At 47.4% G+C, this 22,143-nt stretch overlaps 6 protein-coding genes across 6 annotated transcripts; 3 read left to right on the forward strand and 3 right to left on the reverse strand.

The window, feature by feature from the left end:
• Positions 1 to 954: 954 nt before the first annotated feature.
• Positions 955 to 2,148, forward strand: PFICI_12515 (uncharacterized protein; the record flags this gene model as incomplete). The annotated part of the gene is made up of 4 exons (XM_007841096.1): positions 955 to 1,073; positions 1,127 to 1,280; positions 1,340 to 1,425; positions 1,482 to 2,148. 4 exons carry the CDS (start codon positions 955 to 957, stop codon positions 2,146 to 2,148), a joined length of 1,026 nt encoding a protein of 341 aa, XP_007839287.1.
• Positions 2,149 to 2,562: 414 nt separating this feature from the next.
• Positions 2,563 to 3,504, reverse strand: PFICI_12516 (uncharacterized protein; the record flags this gene model as incomplete). The annotated part of the gene is made up of 1 exon (XM_007841097.1): positions 2,563 to 3,504. The coding sequence occupies one exon, from the start codon at positions 3,502 to 3,504 to the stop codon at positions 2,563 to 2,565; it is 942 nt and encodes a 313-aa protein (XP_007839288.1).
• A 3,339-nt stretch (positions 3,505 to 6,843) lies between these two features.
• Positions 6,844 to 8,341, forward strand: PFICI_12517 (uncharacterized protein; the record flags this gene model as incomplete). The annotated part of the gene is made up of 6 exons (XM_007841098.1): positions 6,844 to 6,993; positions 7,088 to 7,287; positions 7,413 to 7,579; positions 7,632 to 7,749; positions 7,804 to 7,875; positions 7,915 to 8,341. 6 exons carry the CDS (start codon positions 6,844 to 6,846, stop codon positions 8,339 to 8,341), a joined length of 1,134 nt encoding a protein of 377 aa, XP_007839289.1.
• A 672-nt stretch (positions 8,342 to 9,013) lies between these two features.
• On the reverse strand, positions 9,014 to 13,802 carry PFICI_12518 (uncharacterized protein; the record flags this gene model as incomplete). Its single annotated transcript, XM_007841099.1, has 2 exons — positions 9,014 to 12,883; positions 12,945 to 13,802. The coding sequence occupies 2 exons, from the start codon at positions 13,800 to 13,802 to the stop codon at positions 9,014 to 9,016; spliced, it is 4,728 nt and encodes a 1,575-aa protein (XP_007839290.1).
• A 1,471-nt stretch (positions 13,803 to 15,273) lies between these two features.
• PFICI_12519 (uncharacterized protein) lies at positions 15,274 to 16,089 on the forward strand (the record flags this gene model as incomplete). The annotated part of the gene is made up of 1 exon (XM_007841100.1): positions 15,274 to 16,089. The coding sequence occupies one exon, from the start codon at positions 15,274 to 15,276 to the stop codon at positions 16,087 to 16,089; it is 816 nt and encodes a 271-aa protein (XP_007839291.1).
• Positions 16,090 to 16,326: 237 nt separating this feature from the next.
• PFICI_12520 (uncharacterized protein) lies at positions 16,327 to 19,598 on the reverse strand (the record flags this gene model as incomplete). The annotated part of the gene is made up of 6 exons (XM_007841101.1): positions 16,327 to 16,466; positions 16,525 to 17,051; positions 17,107 to 18,504; positions 18,561 to 18,678; positions 18,798 to 19,201; positions 19,264 to 19,598. 6 exons carry the CDS (start codon positions 19,596 to 19,598, stop codon positions 16,327 to 16,329), a joined length of 2,922 nt encoding a protein of 973 aa, XP_007839292.1.
• Between the last annotated feature and the right edge of the window lie 2,545 nt (positions 19,599 to 22,143).

The following is a 22,143-nucleotide window of genomic DNA, read 5'->3' on the forward strand; positions in this document are numbered from 1 at the left end:
GTGGTCAATGACAACCATGAAATCTTTTGAGAGTACGCGAATCATTTCGAAGCCCGATAGCGGTGGAGGTTGACTTGAAAACAGTCTTGGGGTTTGTGCAGAGACCAATCGGAAGCTGTGCACCACTGGGCTTGGCATATTTGTAAGTGAGTGACTAAGATGCAGTTTGGCTGACACATTGGAAGCAAATGACCTCTTACCCCAGCTACATCATGTACACCCCGGACAATTCTATGCAATATATTTATAAAAGATCATTGAGGCTGCCATGTTTCCCTGCATTAGTGAATTTTATTTCCATTAAGTCTAAAAGGAATCTGCCGAATAGTGCAAGGGGAGCCAATGGCAGGGCCTCGCTCGAGCGTGAGGCTGACGCGGCCATATAAGAGTCGTGGCTACAACATTGATAAGCGCCGCATGAATGAATTGAACCTGAGGTTGCATCCCGCCAACCGACGCCATGACACGGCCGCGCGCTACTCAACGATATACTTACCCGCTTGGGTTGCATTCCCATCGCAGAGCCTCCACGCTTTCACACGCGGCAAAAACGGTGATGGCTTCAAGGAAAAATGCACATGCAGAGGTGTGGGTCGCTGGGGACGGCGTTTGGGCGCACAACTCCATGAAAGCTGATCAATATATCGATTACATGCATCGGAGCGACTCCCGTGCTCACCGCAGAGCAGGACAAAGCAAGGAACGAAACGAGCACAACCGACGGCATTTCGGCAAACGGCCGTGCAAGTTTTGATCAAGGATGGGAACGAAGACGAGAATTATGATCAGGAAATATAAAAGGCCTCAAATACGACCGGACTTTGAAGAGCATATTGCAAGCTCGACATCACAAAGACTCGATCCTAACAACACTCGCTTAGATCCTACAACAGCCGAGCCCAGCTGAACCGGCTTACCTTTCGTTTCTCTTTCCATCCAGATATATATCTCAACATGCCTCGTCTCCTCAAGCTAGGAACTTCATTGCTTGGCCTCTCAGCCGCTGCCTCGGCCAGTCCTCATGGGCTTGCGAAGCGTGATGAGTGCGAGACCTTGAGACAGGTGAAAGCATGGTATTTGCCATTACACACACAATTACTTTGGTTATCACTAATCAGATGCCTAGGACGAACTTTACTTCGACCGAAAAGTCGGCATATATAGATGCTGCATTGTGCTTGACCACTGCTGAGCCCACGATTGGCCTCGGCGATTCGGCTACAGTGTGGCAGGAGATGCAGTACGCGCACATTGGCCAAGTCACCTGGATTCACAATGTCGTAAGCTGGGCCCAAGTCCAGACGGTCAATGAATTCAATATAATTAATCACTTCCCCAGGGCCAATTCCTTCCATGGCACCGGTACTTCGTCACCGTCCACGCCAACTTCCTGCGTGATCTGTGCGGCTACGAAGGTCCTCTCGCGTGAGTCAAACATTCTATGCGCGCTTTTTGAATATTCTCTATTGACACAACAACAGTTATTGGGACGAGAGTGCCGATGCTCAGCTCACGGACCTCACGGATGCCGAAATCTTCCAAGCGGATGCCTTTGGTGGTGACGGCGTTGGGTCGTCAAAGTGCATCGAAGACGGGCCCTTTGTGGACACCGTTCTTCATCCCGTAAACACCACCGGTAGCGGTGGAAACAGCTCCGCGACAAACGGCAACACCTGCATCTGGCGCTCCCTCTCGCTTAACAGCTTGGATCGCTCTTCCTATGTCAATGTCGAGACGTGCCTCGAAAAAGACACGTGGGAGGGTGCCTGGAACTGCATCGAGGGTTCCCCACACGGAGGCGGCCACGGAGGCGTCGGCGGTGTCATGCTCAACGTGGCCAACAGCCCTGGCGACCCCCTCTTCTTCCTGCACCACTCTTTTATCGACTTGCTCTGGTGGCGCTGGCAGTCCGCCGACCTCGATACCCGCCTGACCGAGATTAGCGGCATCAACTCGCAGTCTCAGTCGTCGTGTGACCGTCAAGGCCTTCCCTGCGCCGGGCCCGAGATTCTCGACTATGACGGCGATGATGGCAACCAGACGACGCTGAACCACGTCCTTTGGATGATGGATCTCAGCCCCAATGTCACTGTCGCCGACGTCATGAACACCAACAGCAGTTCAGTGTGCCTTGAGTATATTTGGTAATTGTCTTCAATGGCCGCATTATTGCAAGAGAGACAATAATACCTTGATGTCATGTTTTGTTTTCGGGTCAGGCGGTGGGCATTACATGTCGGCGGCATATCCCAATGTAGTTTCAGGAAGAGCTTGATGGGTCTCGACGGGTCTTGACCTCGAAAGAGGACCCTAATCTCTAATTTTCTCAACTGTATATAGTTTTAGCAATTGAATTGTCCCTATTGTCTTGTATAATATCCAGCACTCTTACATGTTGGGCTGTGCATGCTTTTCTTGCGAGTCGAGTGGTGTCTGCCCTCGGTATGAGCTCGATTGGTTGTATAAGCGACTCCAGAATGAGAAAACGTGAAACGTATTAATAGATACTGATCGATGCCCACAAAAACGAGGGTGATTGGTTGATTTATTGAAACCAATTTGTCATCTTTTCATAGCATAAACAGGCAGAAAGACATAGGTCTTAGCGCAGTCGTATATGGAGTGCTTGTCCCCAGTCCGGATATCCCCAACACTTTTCTCGCGAAGCCATTCACGCAGACATTCGAAGCGAGGGGCCAATTGGTACACGAGTGGTTGCAGAATCTTGCGAAGTCGCTTGAACATGGCCGTATCGCCAAGGTATCCGTCAGACTTGAACCGAATGCGCTCCAGATCAATATCATAGTACAGGTGCCCTCCAGGGGCCGGTTGGAGGCGCCACCGACCAGACAATGCGTCGTTGACACTTTTAGGCGCGCCCCGGACGATAACGTGCAAGTTTTGTATATCATGAAAATAGCCGCCTACCACGTCGGAAAAGTCCTCTTCGGCGTTCCAGAGGACGTTGAAGTCGACGGCAGTGCGATAGTTGTACCCAAAGGGCTGGGGATTGAAATCGATCATATCATCATCCAGCGTACGGGAATCCTGTTCGGAGAGGAAATCAAGCCATCTCTCGGGCGCAACATATATAATGTCGGAGGCAGGATCAAAGAGACGCTGGAAGGACCAGTGCTGGGGATCATCGCATGCCGCCTCGGGTGCCCTGTCATTGTGACGCCACACTCGGTAGGGTGGGTCGCGCAGCCAGGCCCGCGCGACGGCATGAGACTCGCGATTGACGAGAATCGCGGGGATCTCGAGGCGTGCACCGCTGCGTAGTAACTCGTGTCGGAAATACATTTCCACGTTGGCAGTGGGGTCTGAGCGATTGAAACGAGCATCGCCATCATCAATCTTGCGATGTTCCCAGAGCCCAGTGATGTAAGGGTACAACGCTGGCTCAATGCTCGGCAAACTGTGCTTCCAGACTAGCATCCGCAGCTCGGGAGGAAGCTTTCCGAATTGCGGGAATGAAGAAGGGTCAGTGGTAGCTTCCGACATGATTCATTCAGTTTAATGGATGAAGATTGTAATGAGAGAAGACGAGGAATGTGATATTGAGCCTGCGCAGGCCAGAGGTCGACCCCCGTGTCAGATCTTGTGATGACGGTTTGCCGCAGCTTTTCCCTGTGGGATCAATTGCGCATTTAGGACAAGATGCGCGGTGCCCCACTCTTCTTTGTCCGATTCTCCAAATCCAAGTGTCCGAAAGCATGCCTCTCCTTCAGTTGGTCCGTCCCTACCTAGTCAAGTCGAGGAGAAATCGGACAACGTAGGCCATCTCCTGCAACAATTCATCTATCTCCCTAGGGCTCGTCAAAGTTGATCCTATCGATGAGGCAAAAGACGGTCTCGGGTCTCTTCATCTGTCGCAGAATCGAACAAAGACGTGAGAAAATGCCTCCAGCTTGCCATTGTCCATCGTGCTGGCCGAATCATCACTGATGAAGCTGAGATTAAATCGCAGTTGTTGCAGAAGCTGGATAAGTAGGCTCATAATTAGCGTTCGAGCCTGGTACGGGGGTATGTACCTTGATGTAGGCAGTCATAATGGAAGAAAAGAACACTACAGCCTCTCCCGTCATGCTGGTGGAATGGACTTGTTGATATTCCATGTATAATAACCAACAATATCTTTGATTGTTCTCAGCATTGTGATTCAGAGTCTCGTGTTTCCATCGGCAGCCGTACGTCTAGTAGAGTACATCTCAATATAACTTTATACACCTGGTCAAACTGTTTTTAATTGTATTCAACCCCCGTAAACTTAGTCGCAGACTTTCTTGTATAAGGACGTGTCAAGGTGGACGTACGTGATATAAAAATGTCAAAATTCTGAAAATGGGTTTGTGTGGTCGGTGTCTGGGACAAGGCTGGACATCCATTCTACAAGATCTACATTACCTTCCATGAACTCTGTCATTCGAAGCGCCTTTTTCTCAGGATATATCTCTCCAGCATCGATGAGGACTTTTAGAACTTTGAAGAAGTCGCCTACGTTAATCAAAGCTTCATCGCCTATTTCAAGCAATCATAAGGTGCCGACTTTGGTCCTCGAGCTCGTGAGAATCTGTGGCGGGTTGACAGATTTAGTGTATCCAAGATTTCCAACACCCTCACTTCCAGACCTGCAATTCATGATGATCCAGTGCCGCCTCCACGCAACCACGAAGCGCTGAATGCAAGTCAGTTCTAGAACCGGTACACTCCCATAAGGCAGTTGTATGGATCTCTTTCGCCGCAGAACTATCCCGAGCCTTACGGTCACAGCGGCCAAGCACCATGGGGTCCTTTGCCTCCAGAGAAGTATGACTATCGCGATGTTCCCAGGGAGGGCACGAGCCACGATCCATCGGAGGATGCCCCTGTCCAGTCAACGAGTCTGGGCTTTCGAAGTGAAGAATGCAATGTTCCCCTGTACTTTCTCGCCACCGACTGTCTCTACTCAATGGTCTGGCTAGAGCGGAATGGCTGCAACTGCAAAGGTCAAGCCCCTACTCCGCATGGCACGGGTCACAATCAAGGCGATCGCCGTGCTACTAGTCTTTCATCATTACCACGTACAGACTAGACATGGATAGACAGCAATAAAACAGATTGTATTCTCAGAAACGGACACATTTGTGACATTGGGCTAGGCAAATGAGGCAGTGTCAAGGATACTGTTGTGGTTTTCGCATGAATAAGATGTTCTTAGACTATAATCACTTTGTGGCGTAATATTATTCTGTGTGTGCATGAATCTTGGAAATGACACGCTTCGAGTTTCATTCTTTGCTAGTTTTCTTGCCTGCCACCACTCTCTTTTGGCAGTTGGTGCTAGCATCAATGTGATCAAAGTGCGGAGTTGGGAATGCAGAGTGTGCTAGTCAAGGCGGCGGCGGCAACGTGAAGCGTTATTGAGCGTTTCTGGCAAAGATGGGAGAGAAAGCCGGTTCCCTCTTAGTTACACAGTAAATAGCTATAATGGCCTCAACACGTTCTATGCACTTTGTAGTCCCTCGTCGTTGCCACAACCATTGATTAATGGTCCACGCCAGCATCGTTCTAGCGGGCAACGTCGTCTTGTAGCTGCCGGCACCAAATTTGAGTCGGTAGCGGACGGGACAGGTCCGCAAAGGGACCGGGTAAGATACCAAAGACAAAGACCCAAAAAAGTCACAACTAAGTGGTCAATGGCTACCACTTGAATAGGTAAGTATGTACATAATTGTATACTAGCCAGGCCGTTGAACAAGCCATCATTTGAGATGAAGTGCATTCACTGGCTTGGGACTGGTCAATCGGCAATGCAGCAATTTGTTTTCCAGAATAGGAGACCGCTAGCACCGATGCCAATCCCATCAATAAGGTTTGACCGATGTATGCTGGTAGTATGAACTAAAAACTGTCACTAAAAGTGCCTGATCCGCCTCGTCGGGATTGTGGATATCGAGTCAATGCTTTCATGATTTTTAACTGAATGATGATGCCAACGTGCTTCTGTTGCCCTCGTTCCAGACAAATGCATCACGGTTGGAACTGGAATCTGTCGGATTGCTGATTACGCAATACTTGGATCGAGAGGATCTTGATGCTCTTTTCTCTCCAGGTTGTCCGCACTTGAAGGGGGATAACCGCTTCTCACTAAAATTGTATACAACTAGTAAACGTTGATGGCTTTCATGATCCACTATCCTTAGTATAGCAGCACAAAACAGGGGGTAAAGTTTCCACTAAGACGCGTATGCACTAGGTTAGGGTAACGGGAGAGGCCAAGGACTAGAATTCCATGTCAAGTGAAATACAAGATTTATTAAAATGAAGATCGACCCCAGGTTTGATGGAAATCTTAAGTTTCCGGATCAATCATGGCATTCTCTTTTTCAGCCACAGCTTTTCCCATACCAGTCAAGGATGGACACTGGCCAAAGGGACCCGGGCTGGCTGCCGGATACTGACTCGGCTCCCCCGCTGGCACCAAAATCGGACGACACTGCGCCAGGATATCCTAGAGATCGACCCCATGCAACGTCTCCCCCACTCGGAGATCTTCAGTGTACGGGATCTTCGCAGTGCATATCCGAGGACCCACAAGCCGTGATCGACTGCCCAGATTGGAGGAATACCTTGCGAGGATGACTGATCAGAAAATGTGTAGCGAAAAGCTACCATGAGGTCAACAAGTTTGACTCGTAATGGTACCATTGTATAGCATAATAGAAAGTACTTTAGTTTAGGAGAATATGCTCTGCGGTAGTCTTGGGGTTATAAGTCCTGGAGAGCCAGCATGCATTACCGGGACTCGCCATGCATCCTTCCCTACTAACATCGGGATATATCCCCTGACATTCTTTCAACATGGCTCTTGGAGGAAAGGGACCGACTGTCATTGTGATCCTGGCGCTTGAGACGGCAGTTGCTGGTCTCTGCGTTGGGGGTCGTTATTATACCCGCCGCGTTCTCAAGGCTGGTGGTGGCGATGACGATGTCGTGCTCATAGCCAGCTGGGTAAGTCATACACTCAACGATGACTATCATGACCTTTAGAGGTTCCCTCTTAGGCATATAATGGATGTCTTTCTGATTTGGTTTTCGCTTGCAGGTCTTCATGCTGGTTTTCGCCATTTTGTTCATCATCAGCTCGTTATATGGATTCGGTCAGCACAATACGGATCTCGACAAAGACGATATCAAGCTGGCAACATTGTATGAGCTTTGTGGGCAATCTGCAATTGCCATTGCTATGGGTCTTAGCAAGTGTGGTGTGGCTTTGTTCCTTTCACGTATTGCCAATGTTAAATGGTGAGCACCCTTTACTACTTTTTCATACTCAATCTTTTCCTGTCCTGTGGGCTAGATCGTATGATTAAATGACATTACCTGAATCCCTCTCTTGTTTCAAGTCTAACCAATTTCTTCTAATTTAGGCAAAAATGGGTTCTTTGGGGATGGATGTTTACCATCATGTTCCTCTCCATATTTCTCGCCATCTCAGTATTTGCTCAGTGCTATCCCACTCAGAGCTTGTGGGATGCCAATGTGAAGTCACAAGGTTGTTCAATAAACCTGACGATCTTAGCATTCGTCATGTGCTGTGAGTGAAATCCGCTCACGTTTCTTGCTTCATACTAATTTCCTGTCCAAAGCCTTTTCTGCCGCGATGGATTTCTTTCTGGCCTTTTGCCCCTACTATATTCTTAAGGATCTAAATATGAATCCTAAAGAACGATGGACTATTATTATTTCACTATCACTCGGCGCCATGTAAGTTGGGTTATATGGACTTCATGCATGCAGTTATTGACACCGTCTTTCAAGTGCAGGAATTTTTGGTATTGTTCGAACAGCCGGTCTAAGCGCAATCTCCAATACCGCTGACTATTTACGCAAGTCGCCATTAGCTCTACAAAAAGACATTTCTGCTGACAGTTCGACAGACGCCACCGCTGATTCGGTCATGTTCTCCTCCACAGAGCTGGCCTTGACTCTCATCTGCGTCTCCCTTCCCGTGTTCCGACCCCTATTCAAGCGACTCGCAAGCACCCGTTCATCGAAACGATCACCCCTCGACGGCCACTCCCACCAAGGTAGCTCCAGAGGTCTAGGCACCGTCAGTCGAGTCTGGAAGGCATCCAATGGCCGTTCCAAATCGCGCGAAAATGAATACGGCATGCAAAGCATAGCAGAAGCGGGGGTTGGCGGAGTAGCGGATCAATCCGACGAAGAGGGGAATGAATCTGCGTGGAAGGACAGTGCCAGCGACAGGAGCATTCTTGCCGAGAAGCAGGGAATTTCCCGCAAGCAAGAGTTCAGTGTCAGCTACGAGGAGCGAGGCCAACGACCAGGGCCGCAATAACGCAATGGGGTAATTCTAAATACATAACCACATCGCCTGAAGAGGGGCAATCGTCTTAGAAACAATGCTGCAGCAAACAGATGGCTTCTTTTCTAACATATCGTACTTTTCGAATCCGGGAAACACTTTACTGTACATATATATTTACATTTACAGCTACCACAACTTCATGTAACATTATTTCTTGACAAAAAGCTCAGTGGACGCTTTATATCATTTGAGAATGAACCTGTTGTAAAATAAATGCGTGAAAATGGTTAGGCTTGTAGGTTGAGCGATATTGAAAGCATTGCACGGACAACAAGTCCAGACATGCCACCATTACACTGTTTGTCTCGTGTTTTACAAAGTATGAGGTACCTGCCTAGTGAAATGTACAGCGACAAATGATATCTGAACGCGAACTTGAGCGTCAGGTGCATGGTCACTTGGTCTTGGTGCCGGCGGTCTTGGGCCAATGTGAAGTACTAACTTCCAATATCACACATGCGGCAACAGTCATGGAACAACTAGTAACGCGCCATCTCATCTTGACCAACCTGCATCAGTTCAAATGACAAGTTAAATGTGCCTACATAAAACCGAATCGCTGCATTAAGTCCATGACAAGGCGAACATTCCTATTGCTCAGTGACGGATCCCGTGAGGCTCTGCGATTGTAGTGCAGTGTCGCTAACCATCTGTACAACTCTCGCGCCACCTCCGAATGATGCCAGGTTCCAACAAAAACCAGGTATCTACTCTTCCCTGTTCATTCTGCCAGCGAAGTGCTCTTGATCCAATCAAAACCGTGTTTTTCTCGCCTTCCGTTAGCCAGCAAACACGCCGAGTGTGGCTGTTGCGCAAAGAAATTCGAAATAACGATTCCATATAGGGCATAATTACATTGAGATTGAGGACTTGCTGCTTCACTACTGCATTGAAGGCTGCTAGTTGTAGTTGCCTCTCCTTGTCCTGTAACTTCTTTGCAATAGCCCGAAGATTGTCGGGGTCCAACTGAGACCATTCTCCAAGTACCTCAAGAGCTTTGCTTACACATTTCGTGTCAGAGGCTTGCAAGTACAGGACAATATTTTCAATAACAGCTTTTCGAGGCTGAGGCCACTTTTGCAAGGTTGCCACAGCTGCGGAGCATACATGGTGCCAGGGATATGCTAATGTTCGAGAGAGGACAAGGTAAGCGTCGTCAGTGGGCCGAGGAAAATTTTCCAGAGCTCTGAGAAGATATCCGTGATATTTTTCTCCTGCATTCTTTTCAAAGAGGACGCTTTGCAGATGATCAATGATTATTTGCAAATAACGAACCTCTGTTGAAGACCAATTATTCAATGCCCTGGCGACAGCTTCCCGCACAGAGGGCACTGGATCTTTCAACCCATTCATAATGACATCAAAAAGAGAATCATAAGTGCCATCACTTGGGTGCAGTATTGTGAGGATTTCATATGTCTTTGCTCTGTTCTCCCAATTGCTGCTTTTCAAGCATGACCCGAGCAGCAATTGCATGATCTCCGGGCAAGCATTACGACATAGCTCAGGTCGTCTCTGCCATTCGTCGAGAGCATGACTGCAGAGCCCAGGATGCTGGAGACATTCTGATATTAGATCAAAGCCGATGTCGTTGAAATCTAGGCGGCTCCATAGTACTCTTAAGGCTTCTTGACGGACGGAAAGATCCTGATCATACCATAGAATGGATTTGAAGAGATCAATGTCCTCATCTCGAAATAGATACTGAGCTCCAAGAAGAGTAATAGCTTCTTTCCGCGTGATCGAGTCGTTATCTGTAAGATTTGCCCCGACAGCTTGGAAAATTTCTGCGTCAATATTGGGCCACTTCTGCAGCGGTCTTATAACTGCCCTTCGAATCATTGCATCTGAGTGCATCAGCTGCGCTATGATGAATTTCTTGACTTCGGAGGGCAGGGGATGCCAAGACCCAAGCACTTCAAGCACTGCTTCCCGAGTGTGCAGCTGTGGACCGTCTAGCCATGGCGTGATTGTTTTGAGGATGAATTCATTGGGGCAGTGTGCTTTGACTGATCTGACTGCTGCACGTCGAACTTGCGCGTCCTGATTCTGAAGCTGCGTTGAGATGATGGCTAGGACATCCGTCGGTAGGCTTGGCTGTCCTCCAAGTAACGTTATGATCGACGATGCTTCTGGATACATTCCCCACCCCGTGAAAATGCTGGAAGTGTTTTCTTGTAGATCTAGATTTGTTTCATCTTGACTCGCATGTGCTTTCAATGTGCCTTGTAGTTGAGAAACAAGAAATTCAATAGTTTGAGGTTCCTGTCGACGACGGTGCGACCGCATTGCTAGGAAAAACTGCGCTCGGACCAATTCTGATTCTGATTCCAGAGAAGTGACTTGTTGTTTGAGTTTCTCCAGGATAGACGTTTTGTCGCCAGACATGAGAAAATCTACTAACACTGCGATAGCCATAACTTGGACTGTATTACCGTAACTGATTTGCTCTTTGATAATTCCGAGAATCTCATCATTCAAAATAGTCGACTGCGCCAAACGTATGGAGAATAGTAAACCGGTTCTCTCAAGACAGTCAAGATCATCTCGGAGCGAAGAATATATCAAACGCAGTGCTGTGACAGGAACCATCCCACGGAACATGATTGATCTTAGAACGGTACGTCTCAATTCATCTGAAAACGATCTGAGTACTCTCAACAGAGGCTTTTCGGGAAATTCGACTTCCTCTATAACGCTCACAGAATCTGTGAGCTTGAATTGTTCCATTGCTGCTCGGTAGAGTCTGTCTTCAAAGTTTTGACGTTCGGCGAGGAATTTGGTGTCGTCAGGAGATACCTCGTTCCAACAATGCATGAGAAGTCGCTGATGGACTACACCGATCATGTCGATTGGCTCTGTTTCAAGCGTTGGAAAGAATTCTTCCAAGCCATGATCTTTTAGGCTCAGTAGACCTGTGACAAAACGCCAGAAAACATTATAACGATCGTCATATTTGTATTCTTTGATGAAGTTGGAAGCAGAACTCGATAGCTCGTGCTTACCACGTTTCAAAGTGTCACCGGATATCCATTGCCTGACGAAATATCGTGCTGCAAAGTATTCTTGGAATGTCAGATGTATAAAGTGATAAGTCGGGTCCGGAATCAACAATTCATGGGTACGTAAGATGGAAAGACCCTCTAGCTTGCCAGCCTTGAGGGGTTTCAGGGTGGGCATGGCCAGAATTTGACTTTCCGTAAAAACGATACTGTCATCAACCATTCCTTTGAAGGCTAGTATCTCCAGGCAAGCGACCTCGTCTTGAAAGAAGATTTCTAGCTTGTCTAAGGGATAGTTTTGAACATCTCTTCGTGTGAGTTCCTTGCCGAACTGGCCCAAGCGAAGAAGATCTTTCTTCCATAGAATTTTCATAATGGCCTGATAGATGTTGGTCATAGTCTCGAGTTTGAAGTTGCTTTGCAGGCTTCTGTGATCATCATCCCATATGAAGCAGAGTGCATCTAGCTGAATGGGTATTCGTACAAGCTGCTGCAGGAGCTTATGCTGGCGTAGTACAGATCGAAGGCCGTCGACTCTGTCCCACTTCGTTCCTTTCACCTTTGAATGTGTGAATACTTTTTCGATGTAGGAGTCTACTTGCTCCCGATAGAAACCAATAGTCTCGAGCTCTAGATCGAATCCTTTGCTAAGATCACCCGGGAGACTAACACGTGGTCGGGAAGTGACGATAGAAGCCGGCATGGTCAAAAGCTCTTCCAGGATATCGTGAAGCCAGTGGCCTCGTTCTAGAGCATCGTAAACTTCGTCCAGGCCATCAAGAATAAACAGAGTTTTCTCATCTTTGCCATTTGATACTTGAGAATGAAGTTCTGTTGCGAACATTCTTCCCTTATCCAGTGTTTCTCGGGAGAAGAATTCTCGGAGAAACAACGCTTCCAAATTGTGATGTTCCAGTAACTTCAGATTTCGTAAGGGTATCCATAGAATACGATCAAAAGTGTTGTTCCACATTTCATTTCTTGAGAATTCGTACACCATCTTTTTGCACAAAGTGGTTTTTCCGACGCCGGCTTGTCCTCGTATCAGAATTTTTCTGGGGCCAACTTCACGACCAGCATGGTCTTTTCGACGATCAAAGAGTTTCAACAACTCAACCTCCGAATTCTTGTTGGGACTCTCGACATTGAGTCGTCTGAATAGTGAAGATTGTGACGAAGATGTCGGGTCCTTCGACTCTGATCCATTGTTCCTGGATGGCTGATACGTGATGGCGAGATTAACATAGCACTCGCTCATGCTTAACTCATCATCCGAAATACGAACAATTTTGAGTCTGTTGTCGTTATAATGTCTTTTATTGATGTATTCGTATGCCCGGTGTAGTAGTCGCCCTTCGCGGATGGATTTGGCCATTTCTTTGATACTTTCGGCAACAATTTTGTAGTCATCATCGCCAGGACCACGAAAATTGTTCATTTTACCATGAGTCCGGTTCAGAGGCTTTCGGTTGCGCACGATATCCAGAGTCGCAGAACTCTCGGGGACCAACTAAATTAACAAATGGGAATTAAGAATATGTCTCACATTATGAGTGCGCCAGGCTACATACCAGTTTCTTTTCTTTGAAAATTGAAAATCGAAATGAACCAACTCTACGGAGCAATCGACTTTTTTCATTCTCAAAAAATGTTGCCATAAATGGGCCGTCTCTTTGACAAAGCCTTGTGAAATCTCCCACCAGCTTTGTAAGTTCGGAGCCCTCTTTTATTTGGCCGAGAAGATTGGAGACTGCTTGAGCTCGCAAGGAGGCCCATATTCGAAGACTCGGTTCGGCCCAGTGCGCGACATCGGCGAAAGCTGTCCCTCGAAATGGCGTCGCAAGAAAAACGATTCCACGTGTCGCTTTCAGGGTCGGAGAATCGTTACATTTCATCCCTTCTTCGACAAGTGCCTTCATGAGCATGACACCACCGAGACATGAGGCGATGAAGAGAATCGGCGGTCCTTCGGCTTGAGTGCAACCTTTTGCTGGTGGACGAGATTCGATGCCATCAAGCAAGCCTTCAGCAAATTTGTCGAATGTCTTTTGAACAAAATCCGAACTCTCAAAAAAGTCGGATGGCCAGTCACAGGTGAAAATCCGAGCTGATCCGACTACACCGGGAAGCATTTCTGGATTTTCGAGCCAGTTGACCCCTGGCTCGTTCGCTGTGGACTTGTAAGTCCACGTGTCTGGCGAACGCGCATCGAAGCCATGTATAGCGATAACATCGAGATCAATGTTGGTATCTTTATTGATAAGAGGATTGATTTGATCCAGGCGAACAGGTCGAGGGCGTGAGCTGGTTGTTGTTGGATCGTCTGTCGGGACTGAGGATGGTGTCGCGGAAACATATCGGAATCTATTAAGGAAATTCTGGACAAGAAAAAGAATGATAATAGTAAAGACGACCACGTAAGTATCCATAATGAATGGTGCCAAACAGAAACAGTAGGCCAAGTCGTCGGAGCAAGCACTACGGCTCAGCCTGCCACATGCAGACTCAGTGTCAGTCGCACGAGTCACTACCATGTGATCCTGGAACTGGGGTCCATGAAGACATCAGCAACGAGCGCTGTTCAGCGTAAAATGTTCAGTTGCAGCATGTCACGTCTATAGCAAGTCGCAAATGCATGTTCATTTTTTTGACATGTATCTTACAAATTGCTTCGATGGCGGTCGCCAGTGCGTAAGGCTGCGCGCGGGGTAGCAGAGTGTTGCCAGTATGGATTCGTGTCAGCAATGTATCTTCAATGTGTACCCACCTACCTGCCGAATATGCCTTGCCAATTGGGCGTAATCTGTACATGCACAAGGTACATCGCCACGGTGGTGGTCGCGGGTGGGGTTGGTTGGTTGGTCGGTTGCACGAGGGCATGGTTCTACCACGAGCTATCCAACACTTTCATCAAAAGCCATTCTGGGTTTAATCAGTTTATTGCAAATTTCGGCTGATTCTGGATTGGGTGCATTTAAGCTGCGAACAAGTGGGTGAAGATTACCACAATTCTGTGAGGTCATCGTGGGAATATCGTAGTTCGGCGGCTTGGAAGATGCACACACTGGAGGGACACTGGAGACCACCCCCGCACTGAGCTGGCATACATGCAGTTAATTCTCGCCATGTTGTTCACGCTCTTACCTCGTACACACAGCACATCCACGCTTCGCCACAGTACCTAACTCGTAGGCAAGATTTTTATTTTGCGAAAGTGCCCAATCCCCCCCTTCTCTCATGGCCAGTCATTGCTTTTTGCCAGCGCGCATCCTGCAATGTTTCTAGCCATTACTGTACAGAGTAGACCTTGAATGCAGCAAGTTCCTAAAATAAATGTTTGGCAACGAGGGCGCTTCGCTTGCCCGCCCCATAGGCTAAATTTCTCAGTCATTTCCCATGCCGTGCTACGTGATTTCGGAGGCGATAAAAAAAAAAGATTCATCTTTGGGCATTTGTGTCGCATGAGTTGCATCTTTTCTCACTTTGAGCGATTGTCCATTTGCACTTCCATTCCGAATCTGCCTCAGGCGTCTCATCTCAGGCAGCCAATGAGTATTGGCAGACTTCCCACTGTGAAGAAAATGAATCCACTACCTTGCCCGCCATTGTGCCCGGTACGCCAGTCGCTCGACCATACGCTCCACGTCAATATCTGACTACTAATATTTTTCCCAGTTCGAAACCGAGCTATTGACTGATAACAACGATGATGCCGACAATTTGCCTGCAACCTATCACTATTACGAACAAGTTCGGAGATCAAAAAAACACCGCCATGTCGCAAATCCTGCACGGGGTATTGAGAGTTTTCTAGATACTGAGTTGTCCTTGGGGAATCTTGTGAATATATCAGGCCTTTTATGGTTTGCGGGAGCAAAGCACCCAGCCACACAGCTACACATGCATATGGCAATGGGACGCAACATTGTAGTCGCGGATCGCATGGACTTGCATCTTCTCTGGGATCACAACTCCATCTTTCTCAAGCCTCTTCCAAGATTCCTACTCGATCCCAAGTTCTGGCAAGAGAATTTGCAATGCTCGGGTGCATGTGCATGCCGATTGCCTCGACCCTCAGCAGAGCATAATAACTCGACCGACCTGCTGGCAGAAGGAGAGAATGCGACGCGAACATGTCGGGAAAAGAGTCTCCGACTGATTGCCAGGGGCTTTCTGCACAGTTACACCTGCCTCATTTCCTCCGAGACTGACTTTGCCATTGCCAACGAGAAGCGACTCTTACCTCGAAATGCCAAGGACGTGCCCGTTGATTGGAGACTGTGGAAGTCGCTGGCCAGAGAACTCATAGAAAAGTACAATCCCCAAGAAGTCCATTCGCGATTCTTGCGCGCAGAGCTCCGTGTAACCCGCGTCAACTTTGTCTACCGCCTCGCCAGCCTTCCATTCTTTGGTCCGCCTTTGAATAGCTGGAATAGCTATAGCAATGTCTTTCAGTACAATCTCGCGTGGATGGCGGTGGCTACCGTCTTTGTCGGTCTAGTTCTGACGGCCATGCAGGTTGGGCTGGCAACCGAGAGGCTACAGGGTAATGCCGACTTTCAGCGGGCATCGTACGTCTTTACTATTTTTGCCATCTTGGCCCCGATAGGTGCATTTGGTCTGGTGGTGCTCGGCGTGCTGCTCAACCTTGCGATGGACCTTCCCTGGCTTGTTCGGGATGCCCTTGGATACTCGTCCACCGATTCTGAGCTTTGAGCACCCACGTCTTTATGAAGAGCTTCACATTGTGGCAGCAAGCGGGAAGCTGGCTAGATGGTGTATTGTTGTCCACGACAAAATTACCAGAGTCATTTGTGATTACTACACTTGGCGACAACTTTTGCAATAATGTAGTTATCATATAAGGGTCAAGTAGAACTAGAAGATATGTAGAATGCAGCGTTCAAAGTATGCCATTACGAAACACCGATCCATGGCATAGCGACACCAACCTTAAACCACTAGGGCTTGCAGATAATAAATCCTGACTGGCCCTAGTAGTCCGATCAACTGAGCATCCAAGCTGCCATAGATTTCTGGCCAGGTCTGGCGTAGCTTATTCCAAAGGGTAGTTGCGACAGTGATTTCGAGACCTACATGTATTGTTAATTACGACATCCTTTTGTGCATAATTTCTGGGTTCCCACTTACTGTTGGTACCAGCGAGAACTAGACTGGTAATATCGATATCCTTGTTTCCGAACTGGTCGATGCTGGCAATCTCTTCGCCATTGAAAGAAACACCAAATGTGCCCTCGACTTCCCCGACTGAAAGGAAAACGAGAGTTGAATTGTCGGGTCGAGTCAAATCAATAGTGGTATTGTACACACCGACACCACTAGCATACTCCAACGATGTGATGTTGGGCCAGGGAATGAGTTCAGTCAGGCTTACTGTGGGCAGCCGTTCCTTGATTGTAGCTGAGCTGTTGACACCAGTGGTGTTGGGGTACTGTGGTGACCAATCTTGGACCGTTAGAGACCAGCTTGAGGGCACCACAGTTGTTGGTAGATCTTCAGCCTCCAGGGTGACTGTGCCATTCGAGGACGTGGTGGCAGTGCAAGTAGCGTTGGTAGTCACCACGAGCTGACCTGCGCTCGACACATGACTCCCACAGCTACTCGCTATGAGGTGTTCACTGAGGGCTCGAGAGTTGAATACACTATCCTCTCCAACGCTAGAAAAGCATGTTAGTGATTAGCGTCTAGTAAGATGAACCAAACATTACTTACTATATGACCACAGCCGACGTCGCTGCAACGGTAACATTGACCGTCACTCGATTGTCCGTGGAAGAATACGCAGGAATTGGTGATACAGATCCCGACCACAAGTCTATGACATAGGGGGCACCACTTCCCTCCAAGGACAGAGCCGCAGATGTCGCATCGTCTCCATCATTGTATACCCAGTACAAATATCCATCATCTTGTGTTTTTCGATAAGTAATCAGAGACGCGTTCTGTGTAGACGAATATTGAACACTGGGCGCCACAGAGAGATCAACCAATGCTCCTGGCACATCTGATGTACTGTTGACGCTTTCCGTGTTTGAGAATTCCCGGATGCTGTCAAAAATGGTTCCAAGCTGTGATGCAATCTCCTCGCCGCTCGCGTTTGTATAGGAGAAGCTAGAAGACGGGTCTGATTCGACAATGACCAATGGAAGACCACTTTGTCCGTAGGAGAGTATCAACTCTGCCGTGCTAACGTCCATGGTTGTCGCATTGTTGACGATCAAAGCTTTGTAGGCAGGGCCGTCTGAAGCCAGCCGCTGATTGGAGACTTCCACATTGTGCTGCTTCAAGAGGTACGCAGTGGGGAACTGATATGAGTATCCTGCATCATTGAGGCTGGTGTCATCCCAGGATGCGGTGACCCCGGCGTCCTGATTCAAGATTGCAACATCAATTGAAGGGCCGCTTCGCTGTAGTAGCATCTGTGCCCTCGCCAAGTAGGCGCTGGAAGAATTGGCAAACATCCACTGGGGCTGGCGCGGGCCCCAAGCGTCTGCGAATCCATTCGAGCTGGTCCCGAGGGGCGTAAAGGGAGCAAAGCCGGGCCAGACGCTAGAGGGACTGTCCTTGTAGGGGAATCCGTGAATCACAACCTGACTGACACCAAGCGACATGTCGTGATTGGCAGTGCCGAGGATGAATTTCCAAGTGACGCCGTAGGCTTTGCCCATGTAGGCTCCGAGCTCATCGGACAGAATGGTCGTTCTTCCGCCAATGTCGCGACCAGTAGCCAGGACTCTAAAGGCATCGTCGTCTCCATCGAATCCCAGCGACTCGCCTTCGGGTATATCTAGCACGCTGGCGGCGTAGCTGCTGTCAAAGGATGCGGTATATGGCTGAGCGCGAAACTTGAGGCCTAGACTATTAACCCACTCGGTGATGCCGCCAATACGGTACTCGGTGTACAGATCAGTCACAGTTTGGTAAAAATCGTTTGTAATCTGCGCAGATACCGAAGCGTCGCCTTCAAATGTGTTGTTGTCCTTGAGCACGTATAACAGGAATGGTCTCAGGTCATAACCGCGTCTGGTTTGAAACTCGGCCAAAAAGTCTAGTGTCCAATATTGTTTTAACTTGAGCTCGAGGGAATCTTCGAACATGGAACCCTGACTTCTGTAAAATGTTTAGAATAAGGGAAGAGGTTGGTGTGACTTGTTCGATTGACGTACTCGTTCAATTGTGCTTTCAGCTCCGGTGTAAGCAAGTTTTGCTCCCAGTAGTCAACGGATGCTTGCACGCCAGCCTTGCTGAGATGATCAACAATATAGGCGGGGAACGGGTCGGTCACTTTTGGAGCATCAGGGTTTCCTATATGTACGAGTCAGATCTTGGACCGAGCTTCTGGTGAGGTATCTTGCCACATGAGAAATGGAATGAGCGGTACGCAGATCAAGAAAACAGCTTACCATCATACAAATTCTGAACTTGTCCGGTGCCGCGCCCGTACGCAGCAACAAGAACGTATTCTCCATCATCGGGAGCATCGTATGCGACAGTTGTATTGTCGGCCCCAGTATCTAAAACCTGGATGGTGCTTGAATCCACGACTACAGTTCCCGAGGTTGAGTTACTTAGGACCTTGGCAACCAGCACAGCTTCCAACACTGGAGTGGCCGTGACAATATTGCTGCTTTGGTTTCCGGATGGTGCCAAGACTGGGAGAGGGAGTGATCCGGAATATGATTGTCCGGCCGAAAGGAAGAGCTGTCCATGGACAAGTTCTTTCGATGTCTCGGGAGAGTCTGGCGTATATCCAGGGACACCAGTGGGCCAGTGAGGACCCAAAGTCAAATCGACGTGGCCACCCAGTCTATTGAATAGATCGGTCAGATGAAGCGAAATGGAGGAGCTTGGAGAGTTTTTCAAACATACTCATTGCCCTTCTCGTAGGCTTTCAAAACTGCTGCGTTCCACCGTTCTTGGCCCCATCCATAGACTGCCGGGTCTAGGTCTACCTTGACGCTGTCTTGGACATCGGCGATTTCGCCACCTCCAAACCCAGCATTGACAATGGCAGTAATCTCATCCGCGACTTCATCAGCATCGATCCAACCCCCAGGCCACCACCATCGGAACCTGGGCGATTCGTAGAGAGAAGGTATGTCGATGCTACCTGTCTGATCGTCTCCGTCGCCTTGAGCAGCCACTGAGATTACCAGACCAGTCAGCACTGGCAGAATCCAATGACTAAGAAGCTTCGGATGCATCTTGCGGAAGAACAAGGAAAACAGTAAAGATCAAGCTATTATTGATTCACTGGCAGCCGTGACGAAGTACTCGAGTCAATCATTTTCAAATTCCTAATTGACGAAGACTATCTCGATAGATATATGACATGAGCCGGACATATGCTAGAGTTTACGAGTGGCGATCTATCCATACGATCTTGGCTTCGCGAAGATTTATACCGAGATGGATATATAAGCACTATTCCATCATAGCTGAAAGGCGGATGAGTTCTCCGGTGGGTACGTTAACAACACTAATAGAATGTTGGAGACAAAGAGTTGTTCTCGATTGCTTCCTTGGTTCTGTTTGTCGATAATCCACATTGTCGATAGGCCACCCCTTAGTGCAGATACTCACCCACTTCCCGGTTTCTGGGCATGTTGCATTTTGTGGGGGAACGATACATGTATCTTTTGCGGGGGAGTCTTACAGGGGGTTGTTTTTTTGCGGGGGTGGAGAGCCGCATTTTGAACCCTTTACGAATGTATCAAGGTGCCCAAGTAGATGTCTTGTTTGGGATCGGTCAGGAGACCACGAGCGAGCATTTTCGGTGTTTCGGTTCAAAGTTCAATCTACATGCCCTGCCGCCCCGCCTGATTCTATGCAGAAGGGCGGGATTTGTAATGTTAGTCATCCAGATTATATCTGTACCATTCTTGTCATTTCTCAGCAGAGGCTGACCGTCAACGTTGCAACCCTCGATTCGGCCCAAAATGACCTTGAAGTATGTAACGGCAATATTGCCTATCTTGGCTCTCTGACCGAGGTATCGTTTGACCTCAGCAAATAGGGAACCCGTTTATCCGGGTGCCCACCAGGCCTTATGCATCGATAATATTGGATTGCTTTTAATCATCACGACGGTCTTAGCGGGCTTAAGGCTTTATATTAAGCCGATACGCTAATTAAGCATAGCTATCCTAAATAAAAAATGATTAATTTCGGGGATTATAATAAACCAAGCTTTTATTATACGTAAATAATATAAAAAGGGTTAAATAATTAAATAAAAATACGATTTTAATAAGCTTAATTACGGAATAAAACTTATAATTAATATACGTGTCACGTATCCCGTTAAATTAATTAATAAGAGCTATATGTTACGGACATGCACCTTTGCGGGACGAATGACCAGGGAAGGATAAGTACGGGCTAAGAACACGGCCACGACGGAACGGGGAACAGGACCACCCACCAGGGGTCACGTGACCCGGATCACGTGGATCAGGAATGTGTGCTCAGGAGTGCTCAGTTGAGACCAACTGAGCAGAGGTTAGCAACACTGAGCAAACATGATTAGGACCAACATTAGTAAGGGAATGAATGGATATATTAGGGACGGATTTCCTACGGTTACATAGATAGTCATTACCTCAGTGATTAATCTAAGCATTTATCTTACCCATAAGTGAAGCATTTAATACGCTTTAACGACTACACTTGTGACATTAGTTTAAAACCATATTTAGTTACTCTTTGCTTAGTTTAATATCTTATTTAACGTTCCTTATTAGCATAAACCCTAACACCCTTATATTTAGGTTTATTTTAAAAACCCGTAATATAATCGTTATACGATTTAGCAAATATATTAATAATTATAATATTATTTGTTGCACGGATGTTAATACAGCATCGTATAGTGCATAAAATTAGCTTTATAACGCATATTATATCGTTATAACAGCTATAAAACCCATCGAGATATCGTTAAATAACGATATATGGGAAATCAGTGGAACTTACCCTGTACTAACTTACAGTCAGTACAGCACCATTTACAGCCACTGTTCACAGTGCTGTACAGTCAACAAGTCATTACAGTTGACTGTTGTGGCCACTATGGCCACTGGAACCCACTGGAATCCAGTGGAACGTTCCACTGGATCCAGCCCCACTAAGTGTGGCCAGTGCACCTGGCCACAATGGCCCTGGGTTACAGGGTAACCCACACCATAGAAATCCATAGATTTCGATGGTTTCTTCGATTATAAATCAACCTTATTACTAATTAACTTAATTATAAATCCAGTTTATTAGTAATATATTCCAAAATATTCTTATTAGTTAATTTTATGGGTATAAAAGGTAGTTATTCCTTTGTAGTTAGTTATTCTTTCTTTAAGCTTCAATAAATCAGTTATACAGCCCTATAACTACTCCTACGGCCTAATTCTACGAATCATATAAACGCTTCCCTGTGCCTAAATTTATAATCTACCAATCATACCTTAGAACAGGTTATGAGCCCGGTCCGGTATAATATCGATTATATTAGGAACCGGACTTTATATCGAAAATTATAGCCGCTCTCCCAGACGAGTTAATTCAACGTAGACTCTGGAATTCCGTTATAGTAGCCGATCCTTTATAGGCCTATATATAAGCCTATATAAGCCGTAACTATATCGAAAACTATAGTTAAGTGGCTAATTATAGTAATTTTACCCGTTACAGCCATATAACGGCTATAAAGTCACTTATAACTAGTCCCCACTATAATAGCCGATCTGCTATAGC

This window comes from Pestalotiopsis fici, assembly GCF_000516985.1.
Source record: "Pestalotiopsis fici W106-1 unplaced genomic scaffold PFICI_Scf_10, whole genome shotgun sequence".
In the NCBI taxonomy this organism is placed as follows: Eukaryota; Fungi; Ascomycota; class Sordariomycetes; order Amphisphaeriales; family Sporocadaceae; genus Pestalotiopsis; species Pestalotiopsis fici.